This window comes from Psammomys obesus, unplaced genomic scaffold, assembly GCF_907164565.1.
Source record: "Psammomys obesus unplaced genomic scaffold, mPsaObe1.curated_primary_1811, whole genome shotgun sequence".
Taxonomy (NCBI): Eukaryota; Metazoa; Chordata; class Mammalia; order Rodentia; family Muridae; genus Psammomys; species Psammomys obesus.
Genome location: NW_026591450.1, coordinates 6,320,220 through 6,333,252, shown reverse-complemented (window position 1 = coordinate 6,333,252; position 13,033 = coordinate 6,320,220). Strand labels below are relative to the sequence as shown.

At 47.2% G+C, this 13,033-nt stretch overlaps 1 protein-coding gene across 4 annotated transcripts; it reads left to right on the top strand.

Annotated features, from left to right (window-relative positions):
* Positions 1-5,840: 5,840 nt before the first annotated feature.
* Adcyap1 (adenylate cyclase activating polypeptide 1) lies at positions 5,841-12,760 on the top strand. 4 transcript variants are annotated; one of them, XM_055610113.1, is made up of 7 exons: positions 5,841-6,108; positions 6,426-6,524; positions 6,906-7,010; positions 8,983-9,114; positions 9,546-9,632; positions 10,621-10,761; positions 11,216-12,760. In XM_055610113.1, exons 3-7 carry the CDS (start codon positions 6,907-6,909, stop codon positions 11,361-11,363), a joined length of 612 nt encoding a protein of 203 aa, XP_055466088.1. In that variant the 5' UTR covers positions 5,841-6,108; positions 6,426-6,524; position 6,906; the 3' UTR covers positions 11,364-12,760. The 4 variants fall into 4 exon arrangements, with proteins under 4 accessions (XP_055466088.1, XP_055466091.1, XP_055466089.1 ...); XM_055610116.1 differs by lacking the exon at positions 11,216-12,760 and having other exon boundaries at positions 5,841-6,524; positions 10,621-10,996; XM_055610114.1 differs by lacking the exons at positions 5,841-6,108; positions 6,426-6,524 and having other exon boundaries at positions 6,748-7,010.
* Positions 12,761-13,033: the final 273 nt, after the last annotated feature.

Sequence of the window (13,033 nt, the reverse complement as noted above, 5' to 3'; positions counted from 1 at the left end):
CCTAACCAGCAGGAAGAGCTAAATTGAACTATGTCCCCTCTCCCCACTAACCTCCTTCCTCTCCTACCCAGTATTAGGTTGTTGGAAAGGATTGGGCTGGAAAGGGAGAAAGGGGTATAAGAAACCCAGAAGAAATAGATTTAAAAAGTACTCTAACAGTCATGAGGGGAAATAATACTAGCCAAACACTCAGCATGGCAAGTACTCACTGTATTCTGATTGTTACTTCTGGGGAATGGCAACTTCAGACAGCCATTTTGGAAGGAAGTATTTAAAACCATTTAAAGAAATAACAAAGTATCAAAGAGCAAACAATGAAGTTTTATTTTAAGCAGACAGATGATTGGCTTTTTTTTTTTTAAATGCAAGTATATGTTTGGATAGAAAGAAAATGTTATTTGAAAAGTATTTGCTTGGTTTAGGGATGTAGCTTAGTGCTAGGGCACTTGTTTAACACACACATGGTTTTGATTCTCATTATTAATAAAAGTATTGACAGAGGTATTACTACACAGTGGTAGTACTGAAGATAATGAAAAACAACTTCAATATATATATGTTTTTGAGACAAGGTTTCTCTTTGTAGCTTTGGCTGTCCTCTGTAGATCAGGCTGGCCTAGAACTCAAAGATCCATCTGCCTCTGAGGCCTCTGCCTCCCAAGTGCTGGGATTAAAGGCATGCACCACCACAACCTGACTACAGACTAAATCTTATTACATATATTCATATATTCATTGACAGATAAGACTGAATCTGAGCTTAGAGGACAGAGATTTGGGATGCTAAAAAGCCATAGAGCAAGATCCTCTTTTGACTTATACTTAAAGGCTGTTTTCAGAAGCTGTCAGTGAAATTCATTTATAGGATATTAAATTTCCTGGATATTATTCAAGCTTTTTCTTTTATATTTATGTCTTATGTGAGCAGAGGATGTAGCTGAAATTAAAATGCTTTCTTCTTGATTTTAAAAGAGTAGTTTTTAGAAATCTCTGGAGAATTTGGCAGGAGCCATTTAGTTATGTCTGGGTTACAGTTTTTGGTGCCCAGTAGATTAATCTTCAGCTGATTAGGCTTTAGAAGAGATATATATGGAGCTATTTAAATTACCTAGCTCCAGCTGGGCATGGTGGTGCACACCTGTAATCCCATTACTCGAGGAGGCAGAGGCATGTATATCTCTTTGAGTTTGAGGCCAGCCTGGTCTACAAATTGCATCCAGGTCAGCCAAGGTACACAGAGAAACCCTGCCTTGAAAAGCCAAAAAGAAATTACCTAACTCCGCAACACAATACTTTTTAGTTTTTGTCCTCTGTGTTATCTGTTTTGTGTCTCAAAAATCAGCAAATTTCTTAGCCATGTGAATATGCAATTCTTTTCTTGGATTAGAGAGAAATGCTTTGCTCGTGTGGCTTGGAAAGGCTCCCTTTCCTTGTTTTCAGAGTGGGAGGCACTGCATTCTGAAGGTCAGAGAAGTCATGACACATTATGGGTTAGCTCATCTCCTTACTTCACAGTGAGTTCAGAAGAGCATGATGCAGGCAGCAAACTAAGCCATGGTCATGATGTTCTGGGGCAGAACATTTGGGTTCCCCTTCAGGTGGAATCAGTATGAAGTGACTCATTAGTCATCACATTTTGTGGAAGAATCAGAAGAGGAAAAAAGTTTAGAGTGCAATTGAATCCAGGCTTATAATTCACTTCTGTCATTCACAGGGGAGGATGATGTTCTGCATTAGGCTTGCTCACCAAAAAGGCTCACAATAGCTTGGGCCTTATGCTAAGTGGCAATTAGAAAAGAATAAAAAAAGAACACATAGTTTTTGAAGCTTTTATTGAATATTTCTTGTGTTAGAAATGTGTAAAGATGCTTTGTGCAAACATATCCTTTTTATATGATTAAAATGGAGGAGGAGGGCATAGAGACAGTCGTGGTAATGGGCAATGTAGAGAGCTAACTAGTTAAGCCAAAAAAAGGGACACAAAGGAGTACTGAGTACTGAGTACTGAGTGACTGGACTGGAAAGAAGTAGAAATCACCTGACCTGGGAAACTGAGCCCCACTTCACTGGTCTGCAAAAAGGAAAAAAGATAATTTAACTCACCATGGATTTGCTGGATGAAGATTCCTACTCAACAATTCCCTAGGTGGAAATGACTCAAAGAGCAGTAATTTGATTGACAGACAGGACCCTGCAAATGCTACTGTGTTTGCTAATGGTAAACCACTTGCAAATTAAAACTCTGAATAGGGGGCATGTTTCAAAAGACCAGAACTGTTTCAATACAAAAATATACTACTTTGAAGGCTAAAAAGTTCTTTGAATTGAGTGATTGACTCAGTGTTTAAGGCTCCCACCTTCGGAAATGCACATGTGTCAGGAGAAACAATTCATTCGAGAATGTATTAATTTGACTTTTAGCTTGCTCATTGTTTTGGATCAAAACTTGTTTTCACATCTGAAGGACAAACAGGAGCTAAACTATTAGGAACTTGAAATTACGGTCTTTTCCTCACTTCCAATAAACATTTCTGAATAGTGTATTCCAGGTAGGTCAATGGGGGCTTAGATTCAGATACCTCTAGTCGCTGCCTGTTGGAGGACAGTGATGGAGGCTTGTATTACAAGATTTTTTTTGGCTCTTTTATATTTTCTATGATAATATGACTCCACCTAGTATAACATTCCTGGATTTCATAGTCTGGAGAGAAACTGTCAGCTTGGGAAGTCTACCAAACCATGAGGATGAAGAGAAAGGAGTATGGGGGGAAAGGCTTTCCATTCCTTTGTGCTATCTAAATAGCAAGTCTGACCCTAACCCCCATTTGCAACTATATATAAGATATCTGGAATTTCCTCATGTTCTTTACTGAGTCACTTTTAGCAGAATATAAAATTTTTTTTTGGGGGGGGGGCAGAAATTGGGCAAAAAAACCAAAATATCACAAGATCTTTTCCCTCTACATTCTCTTCTTCCCTTCTCCTTATTCTTCCCAGGAGCAGCTGTTTAGTTGAGGTTCCCTTGCCCAGGCTCCTTTCTGTGTTTTAGTTCAAGCTGCCCCATACATTCCTAAATTAGCAAGTGTATGTGGCTGCCTTTGTTTTCCTATCCAGTCTCTGCTGGCACACCAGTTAGTGTGGACAGTTGTAGGTGGGAAGCTCTTTTTTTTTTTTTTTTTTTTTTTTTTTGGCTGATGGTTGTTTTCTGCCTGTAGGTTCAATACTCCAAACCAAACTCAAAAGCCTCCCAGACACAGCAGTTTTAAGACTACACTGGAATATCCCTTAGATTCCTGGCAAACGCCTACCCCTGTGAGGAGTAGTTAAGAAGCCAGGCTTTGTCTTTGCGATATCACCCTGTAATCAAAGCAGAACGGGCTCTGTTGGATGGCTTTGACCAAATGGGACACAATTCCAAACACACACAGCTCTCAGAACCTCAGCCCACATTAGGTTACTATTTTTTTTTCTCTCCCACAGCCTTCTTCACTTCTCATCAGCCCAGGGTTCAGCCTTCTCCCTTCCCCCAATATTTCTGACCAGGGCCTCAGTTCAGAACTCTCAATAGAATGCTTCCCTCATCTCCAGAGACCAGACTTGCCCAATTAAAGATGCCTATTGGCTATGAAAATAAGCCTGGAAGGGCTCTCAGATTTTAGCCCTTAGGTTCCTGCAGGGCAGGGCTAGGCAGGATTTAGGAGACACCAGAAAGACAAGGTCTCTGGAGTTTTGCCACCAACCGCCTCAAATTCTCTGCTGAGTATTTCACCCTAGTGAGAGGAGTCAGCCTTGGCTTGTGTGATTGTAGGGTGTTAGACCCTGAGTAACCTCTAAGGGCACTCAGGTCCAGGGAGCGAGATTAGCAAAACACTGGTGAGCTGGAAGCAAGCTAGTGCACTTGGAGGCTTGCTTATTTTTTCTGCTTGTGGATTCTTCCTTTAATAGACCTTTTGAAGTCAACAAAACTCCCCACACGGTGGCTCTCTTGACTAAAGTTGGACATTGAATGGTGAATTTTAAATGAGTAGTCCTGGAGATTTAAAAATATTTTTGCAGATTGAACTCATTTCAGAATTAAAGTGGGAGGCAAACGTGAGAATTTTAATGGGGTTCACCTTTGACTTGCAAAGAGGCAGAAGTCTGGGAAAGCCACTGTAGGCAACAGCTCTGGGCAAGTTTGTTAAGAAAAGCAGCTCTGCTGGATTATCTTTCCTGTTTGCTGTAGGCTCTTTGTGTGAGGGCCCAGGAAGGTGGCCACTGAGCACATAGTTCAGGTACATGGACACTCTAAACTAAAGTAGCAGACAGATATAACACAACACAAAGAGAAGTCCCCCAAATGGAAGTAGTTTGTTGATAGCAGGCAATCTAAACTAGGAAGGAAACGAAGAGGGAAACAGGCAGCTTATTTCAAAAGTCAGGAGATAAGGAAAAAGTTTGATTCTTGGAAGAAGTATTAAACCTCAAAAAAAAAAAAAAAGCGGGGATAATATTAAAAGTGAGAAATCCTATGCTTTGGAAAACATACTCAGAACTGCTTATTTAAACACTAGCCCCAAACCACAGCACAGGAAACATTCCTACTTAATTGTAATTGCCTTTAATTTTTTTTTTGCGTGTGTATAAGATCCAAATAGTTAATATGCACACTAATGGTTATTGATGCATTTATTTCCCCTTGGGGGAAAAAAAGACGCTCAATATCTCCTCATGGACCAGAGATTTATGAATCTTCTGGAATTACTCAGGGCCTCAGGAGGTTCCCAGTAGATGTGGTCTTTTCTTATTGCTTTCTTCTCCTCATTTTATTTTTAGTTAGAAATGTTAACTATTCCTAGGGAAGGGTTCCTGGTAGCAACCATCACCAAGAAAACTTGTGCTGGGAATCTTCCTGCATTCCAGTCTGCATTTCCCTAAGCAGAATTCAACTTGTAAGGGAAATGTTAGAGACAAATTTCTCACCCTCACATTCTTAAAATTTCAATTCTTGCAGAAAACACGATGCCATGGTTTCAATTTTTAAAATCAGTAAGAGCCACAGAGGGCGTGAAAGTGTGCAGGAAAGGAAGGTAGAGACCCCAAACACCAGGACTAAGAAATCAATGCTCTGTACTGAACTCTAAGTCAGGGGTTAAGAAGGTTCTGAGCACTGGGACATTCGTGGACACAGAATGCAAGGGTAGATGAACATAAATAGCCGGGTGATTTAAACAATTAATTGCCACAGTAAGAGCACCACTGCAGAACCTTCAGATTTAGAGGCTGTGGTGAAAATCCAGCGATTTTCAGCATTTGAAGCATCTGCGGCCAAACAGTTCAGCACCTGGACAGCGACGCCCCTGTCCCATCTATCAGAGACCACTTCAGTCTACTCAGAGTCAAGCAGACTCATTAGATAGTTACTGAAAATCCTCTCAGACTTCCCTTTAAAACACAAAACGGCTTCCACATTTGACTGCCTATCTGGAAAAGAACACGCAAGAAATTAGGAGATCTAAATTAAATTTATTAATAGGAGAGCCTGATGGCGCTTAATTCTAGAGATCAGAGTTGTCCTTGCTGGATGGGGGTGAGTAAAACGTCAAAAGAAGCAGAGACACAGTAAAAACACGACTTCACTATGCCCTAAATTCTACGAGTTCTTGTTTTGAGAAATTGTCTACGAGTTCTTGTCTTTGAGAAATGGGTGAAATTGAAAACCATCAAAATAATTGGACTTCTTAAACATTGGATTGTATGAGTGAAAGGTGTTTTTAGAAGCTGATGACTCCGGATCTCATCATCCTGGGTGATATAGTTGATATGGGTCCTTGAGGGACTAGGTTGCTGACGTCTTTTACTGATGCCGATATGCGGCTGAAAAAAAAAAAAAAGGAAGTCACATCATGAATAAAAATCGAGTGCAACAGTGCAACCAAAATATTCTGTGCTTGAAGGCAATTTCAGACAGATGTTGACAAAGAGGGTATCTCGTGAAGCCACGTTCCGATAGATAGCCTTTTTTGGTTTAACTGGCTCTATAAATACGAGAAGGCCGCCGGTCACCTGTCAGCAGCAGCAGAGGCTGCTGCATCTTCAGACGCAGCCGGAGACCTCGGAGCAGAGAAGGTGCCTCCAGTTCCCGCAAGCTGTCTTCCACGGAGGCCGGCAGCCTGGGCTAGCCTTCTCCTTTTCCATTCTCCCCTTCTTCATTGACTTTCCCTCTTTTTCTTACCTACCAGCTTCTCCTCCCTGTGGCGTTAAGTCCACTCTGCTCCCCCTCCCTTTGGCTGCTCGCCTACTCTGTCTTCAACATCTCTCTTCTCGCCCACTTCCTTCGGGTGTCACGCTCCCTCCTAGTTCAGTGCGTCTACAAAGTTTTGGGCAGAATCTTAGCAAACAAGTCCCCCCAGCTCCTCCAGCTAATCTCCGCGGCTTCTCTCCAGACACCAGCTCCAGACAGTGAGTTGTGATTCCAGCGCAGAAAACTCGAAGGAGCCCTTTGCCCTCCGTCCTACTTGGCAGCCAACCCTCTCCCGGCCGCGGTAAGAGTCTGAGAGGGAAGCGGGAGGGCGGCGGGCGGGGGGTTGGGGAGCGGGATTCTTACCATGCTAACCGCAGACTCCCTCCACGCGCTGGCAGCCGCGTCAGCGTACGAGTTAGCCTTTAGTTCGAGATCGGACTAGTTCCTGGGTGCTGGGCACACACAGAGCTATATATATATAAATATATAAATATATTTTTTTCTTTTCCGAACTATACCAAGGGCACAGTGGCTGGACTCGCCCGCGGTGGCTAAGTGGTGTTGAACCCAGGGAGCCGCAGCTCCGCTGGCTTCCCCAGCTCCCAGGAGTTCCGCGGGGTCAGGACGTGGAAAGCCAGGGGCGATCGCACTCACAGCTTGCCCTCTTTCCCCTCCTGCGCAGAATGACCATGTGTAGCGGAGCGAGGCTGGCCCTGCTGGTCTACGGGATAATGATGCACAGCAGCGGCTCCTGCTCACCTGCCGGACTCAGCTTCCCCGGGATTAGGTAAGTGCGAGCCTAGCGGGAGTTACCTCTTCCCATCTCCAGACGCCTCCTCCCCGTCACCTCCCTGCAGCTGCGGGTCGGCGGCCGCTAAGCATCGCTTCCTGAGCGCGTCGGGCATTTTTTTTTTTTTTTTAATACAGCCTTTGGCTAGGTAGGGGGTTCCTAGCTAAGCCGGGAGGGGGTGCGGGGGAGGGTCCGGAAGGCTCTAGTACTGCTGGGATCCTCTTAACTAGCGACCCAGGTAAAGAGAGTGGGTTTCCGAGCCTTGTAGAAATCTTTCCTCCTCCAACTTGTACAAAAGAAGGGGACAGGGTGCTCCCTCCCTCCCCTCGTAGCTTCTTTTATCTGTTCTTAGGGTGAGTTGGAGAACTCCAGTTCCCGGAGCAAAAGCCCGGGGCTGGGAGGGAGGCTCTCCTCTCTCCGCTTTGTTACTGCCTGTTCCAGACTATTGGGGCGGGGTCTCCCGCTCCTCCGCCCTTCCCGTTGGCACGTTCGACTTCTTTTCCACGTCCACGGGAAGAGCTCTCTTTCAAACGTATCCTGTTTCAGCTGGAGTTGGAGCCCCGGAACGTCTTCTGGGTGGGGGTGTTGGCCACGCGCCGTTAAGGAAAAGCTACTTGGGAGGCAGCGGGGAAGGAGGGAGAGAAAGCTAGCAGGCGTGCGGGGTTGGAAGGACAGCCTAGCCTACTTGAGGAAGCAGGAAACCTGGCTTTTGTCTTGGCCTCTGGTTCTAACCGTGAGGCGCTGCCCCGGTTCTCTACCGCAGCCCCAGCACCTCTCGCCCGTGGGCATGCGGGGCAGCGGAAACGCGTGGGGCCGAGCGGCACTCAGGACAAGCCTGGAGTACCTGGCGCTGGCTCTCGGAGCCGCGCCCGGGAACCTCTGCCTTAGGGGGCCTCTGCGCACTGATGCTCTGGCAGGCAGGAACCTCAGTTTCCGTTTCAGGATTCCGGCCGCTGGGTGTAGGGTAGAGCAGAGGGTGGCCAGAAAGACCGTGGTTCAGGAGCCTGGGCTCCCGGCACACCGTGGGGGAAAAGGCTGGGTGTGGGCGGTGCGGAGGAGCTCCTCCGGCCTCTCCCGGTAGTGCGCGAAGGCAGGAGAGGCCCAGGAACGACTGGACCCTGCCTAGAGAACGTAATTTGTCCCGATGGCATTGCCAGTATCTCCAGGGGCCCCAAACCACCTGGCTTTACACGTTCATCCTGTTCCGCCAGTTGGCCATAGAGGCGATAGGTGAGGAGACTATGATCCAAGAGGACCCCTTCCTTTCCTTGCGCCCTGAGGTTGCGATCCAGCCTCCCCGCCACGGCTCACAGACCAGCAGCAACTCTTTGTTTAACGGGCTCTCTCCGTTCCGTTCACCTCCAGCTGTTCACAAAGTTCCGTGTGCCTAGCACTTCTCCTGGGTGATAGGCTCCGGAGCGCTCAGCCACACCACAGAACGAGCCAAAGCAGCTAAGTTTAGGGGCATCTATTATTCATGTTCCTAGCAGATTCTCTCCAGCCCAAAATAGAAGCTGGAGGTTCTCCGTGACCTACATCCGCGCGGGGAAGGGCTCCCCTGGGCTGGGCGGCTCGGGTGGGGGTGGGTGCAGCTGGAGCTGGCCTGCATCCTACCTACCCACCCATCCCTCCCACTCCGCTCTGGGTCTCCCTGCCTCCGTTCCTATCCTCTCTGAGGATCTTTCTCACGTGTGCTAAATGCTACCTGGGGAAGACTGGCTACCGGGTCGTGCAATGACCCTACCGGCGCTCCTTGATTCGCCGGGAGAAGATGTGAGCGAGTTTCCTGGCAGGGGCAGGAATTGGTGCTGGTGTAGTTCCCTTACCTTGTCCCTAGGACCATTCTGGAAGAAAGAACAATTCTCCTTGGGGGACCGTAACGAAGAAGGGAAATCAGTGAGACCTTCTTGGGACCTGGCTGAACTGACCCGGGTGACTTTTAATGAGCCTTCTTTTGGCTATCCCACAGGCCAGCTGAGCAGGCTTACGATCAGGACGGAAATCCGCTGCAAGACTTCTACGACTGGGACCCTCCGGGTGTGGGGAGCCCCGCCTCCGCGCTGCGTGACGCCTACGCCCTTTACTACCCAGCGGAAAGGAGGTACGTCCCGCCCACCTTCCGCCTATGGCTTGGGCCTGACCTGGCAGGAGGGACCCGGTAGGGGCTCTGTAAATCGGGCCCTTTCTATGAAAGTCCTCAAGACTCCCTTCCAAGGAGAGCCGCAGACCCTGGTGGGGCGTAGGCCGCACCACAGACTGGAAGCTCTGCTGCCCAAGTGGTGTCAGCGAGCGTGGGCGGGGACTCCGTGGGCGGGGGCTCTCAGGCCACCGAGGTCATCCCAGAGGCCAGGACTTAAATCCCATCTTAGGTTCTCCTCCCGGGACCTTCCTTAAGTTACCTCCAGGTCCCGTGTCTCTAGGGCTTGCAGGGTCACCCTCCTTAAAGGCACAGCAGTGAGTGGGGCCTTGGCTGTCACTCGAAGGGCCAAGGCAGTGAGTGACCAAGGTCGCATACTTTTGTCTCCCCGCCAGAGAGATCCTTAACCAAGCCTACAGCAAAGTCCTGGACCAGCTATCCGCCAGGAAGTACCTGCAGTCGGCCGTGGCCAGGAGACTGGGGTAAGAGTTTGTGAAAGAGTTAACCTGCGAGTGATGCTCAAAGCCGGGTGGATGCCCCTGCAAAAGGCGCGCGAGGAGGGCGGGCAGCGGCTACCTGTGCGCCCGAGGGGTGTGTCTGCGTCCTGGCAACCAGGAGGATACCCAGGCTTGGGAGGAGTTCTCCAAGTTGGGCGTTTAAACTTGCCCTAAGAGCCAATAGACTGGGTGAGCGAGAGGGAAGGGAAATGGGGGGCTCAGATCCTTGTTGAATGAGAACCAAGTCAAACCAGACAACCCTCCTTTCCTTTTATCCCGAACCCTCGAGGTTAGTGGGAGGGCTTGCCGTAATTGAGGAGAGGAGCCTGGCGTTTACTCTCAAGGCAAACCGAACGAACAAAGTCTCCAGATTTGGATAATTAAAGAAACAGTTTTTGCTCACGCCAGACAAAACCAGAGCTAAGGTCTTGCATGAAGCCTGTGTCAGCAGAAGGCAACATTTTAATAAAGCCCAAGGGGACTCCGATTACATTTTAACCATGAATAATTCATGCGGCGAGAAATATTGCCTGCAGCCTGTCGCCTCGTATCATTATCACGTTTTTCAACTTAACTGGCGCAAAGAGAGAGGGGCGTGCCCGGTGTTCGCCTAGATTTGCGGAACCCGCCACCTGGCAGGAGCCAGGGAGGCTTTTAGGGGTTCTTGAGTGTCAGGTGGTGGAAAGGTACGGTTTAGCTGGAGGCGCGGAGAGTGCAGTCCTGCTTGGAGAGCGCAGGTTCCCCGGACGCCCCGGGGGTGCTTCGCCAAGATCTGGAGAGGTCTGAAAGATCCAGTGCCGGGAGGCTGTGGGTGGGAAGGAGGGACTCCGGGGTGTCCGCCACGGTGTCCCGGCCAGCTGGGCAGGGTGGCAGAGGGGGGCTGCGCGCTCCCAGCGGGCTCCCGCCTGGGGGGGGAGGGCCCACTTGTTCTCCCCCTAACATGTCTCCTGCCCCGCCCCCCTCTCCTTTGCAGCGAGAACCTGGGCGGCGGCGCGGCGGACGACCGGGCGCCCCTCACCAAGCGCCACTCCGACGGCATCTTCACCGATAGCTACAGCCGCTACCGGAAACAAATGGCTGTCAAGAAATACTTGGCGGCCGTGCTAGGGAAAAGGTATAAACAGAGGGTTAAGAACAAAGGACGCCGAATAGCGTACTTGTAGCGACGGGTTTCCAGCTACCATGTGTACAAAATGAAAAGTCGTTTTCCAAATTAACCGACCGGTCATCGCTCATGTGTTCTTTCCAAACATGTATTTATTATCAAGTAAAGCCATTAAATGAATATTTTGATAATAATATTGTTTTTCTTTTTACGAAGCACTAGAGAATGCACAGATATACTTTGTGGACCAATTATTGATATATATTATAAATATATATATATATTAAGAATATATAAGTATAAAAGAGAGCAATTCATAAAGCGTGCACAAGGATTGAAAATTCGCCTGAGCTGTTTATGTTTTTATATAAAATGAATAGAAAAATATAGACAATCATTGTTTTGAATATTACTCCTATTTTTGTAAACTGGAATTAAAGGATAGTATTTTTATCCACAACAGGCTTCAAGATTCCAATAAAGGCCAATTGAACAAAAAAAAAGATGCCCTGCTCCAGGGGAATTCTGAGGTAACCACTTGGGGAATTGCTGAAGGGCTTTCTTTCCCTGCGAGTCTCTGGGGCAGGCTGCTTAAACCCCAGCCTAACTAACTCAAGTGGGCATTGTCCCATTGGCTGCTGGGCAACTCTAACACTTTCGCTTTCTCTGATTATATTTTTATGTCTACTGGTCTCTCCTCAGACTCTCAGCCCAGAAGGAAATTCTAACTAAGCAACAGCTCAGTCCAAATTGTACTTCCCCCCAGAATTCACGTCATTCCCTGCGAGCAGGATTGGGGAACCGTACAGAGGAGACCGGCTTGGAAAGAAGCTCTCTTTTCTGTACTTCCCGATTCTCCAGGGAACCGACTTATCTATCCCAAGGCTAGGGCAATTGGAACAGAGTGAAAGACACAGAGGCGATGGGAAGAGGCAGAGCGGGGTGACGGAGGAGGACCCTGCAGAGGGGGACTGGCTTGAGAACTGCCCCAGGTCTGAGAATTTGAGGGCAAGCCCAGCCCCTCTGCAGACTCCACTGCCGGACAGATTGGGTGAGGGTATTGGAAATGAGTGCAAAGTACAATGTGTTTTTCTCCAGTGCTGTCCATGCTTCTCATTTTGTGAAGTGGCCAGGATTTCTCCCTTGAGCCCTGCTCTGCAGAAACCACCCCTGTTCTTTGTGGTTTTTCTGGAGACCCCTCCTTCCTACCCTTCCCCCCCCCCCCCCGCATAGTTTAAGAATCATTTGTCATTTTCACTCACTGATCTTAAATTTGTGAATGCTACTTATTTTTTTTGTTGTTGTTTGATGCAAGCAGTTACTGTGAAGTTTAGGAACCCCTGTGTAGCTACCACAAAGTAATTATGCACTAAATATGAAACTCTTATTTCTTGTTCATTGAGTTTGTAGGTAAAATGTATTTTTCTATATTATGGCTTATTGCTTAGTAAAATTGATTTCATAAAACCAATCTTTGTCATATTAAGAATGTGTAGTGTTCCAATGTTGCTCAGTTTGACTAACTGATAAATCATTTAAACCTCATCTTCATATGTATGAGTACTATCTTACATCTGTGGTCAAGAGTGGAGTAAGAACGCTCCACACCCCACCCTTGTATCCGGTCTTGGCTAAAGAAAGCATGTCTGTTTCTTGTCAATTTCTTGAACATATATGGAGTAATCTTTATAAACAAAAGAACCTTCACCCAGCAATCAGATCAAGCAGCAACAAACCAGCCAGTCTCCTAAATTTTAGGCACAAATAAAATATAACACCCTCCCCCCAAAAAAAACCCAACAACCAAACCATACCAAAACAAGAAAAAAAAACCCATTAGTTTGTAAAGTTTAAAGGTCTTTTCCTTTTTCCTGTACAGATTTGATTAGTATGAAGTCAGGCATCTAAGAAAACAGAACTGTATTTGCATTCCCAGGCGGGTGGATGAATGCTGCCTCGAGATCACATTGCAAACAGAGAAGGCAGGCATTGGATCTCAGCCTGTGTCCAGCTACAGGATCAATCTCTAATTCTGCAGTCTCCTCAGGCAATGTGACTCGGGATGCAGTTTGCAGCTTTAGTGCCTTTCTTTGCCTTTTAAATCGCCACGAATCACAGATGGCTATTTAGTGGCCCTACAATGCTGCAACACATCGGCTTGCGTTTTAGTCCTAATTATTTGTTTCTTGGATAATGGGCAGCGTTCTCTGTATTTGTGTCAGCTGTTAGTGGTGAAACAGGGCTCTAGTGAACCTTTTATTTATGAAGTCTAACTTAGTGT

Excerpts from the sequence above, each read along its gene's own strand:
- Adcyap1 (XM_055610113.1), top strand. The coding sequence starts at position 6,907 with ATGACCATGTGTAGCGGAGCGAGGCTGGCCCTGCTGGTCTACGGGATA. Across the intron at positions 9,633-10,620 it reads GCCGTGGCCAGGAGACTGGG|CGAGAACCTGGGCGGCGGCG; the intron begins GTAAGAGTTTGT and ends TCTCCTTTGCAG. Across the intron at positions 10,762-11,215 it reads GCGGCCGTGCTAGGGAAAAG|GCTTCAAGATTCCAATAAAG; the intron begins GTATAAACAGAG and ends TATCCACAACAG.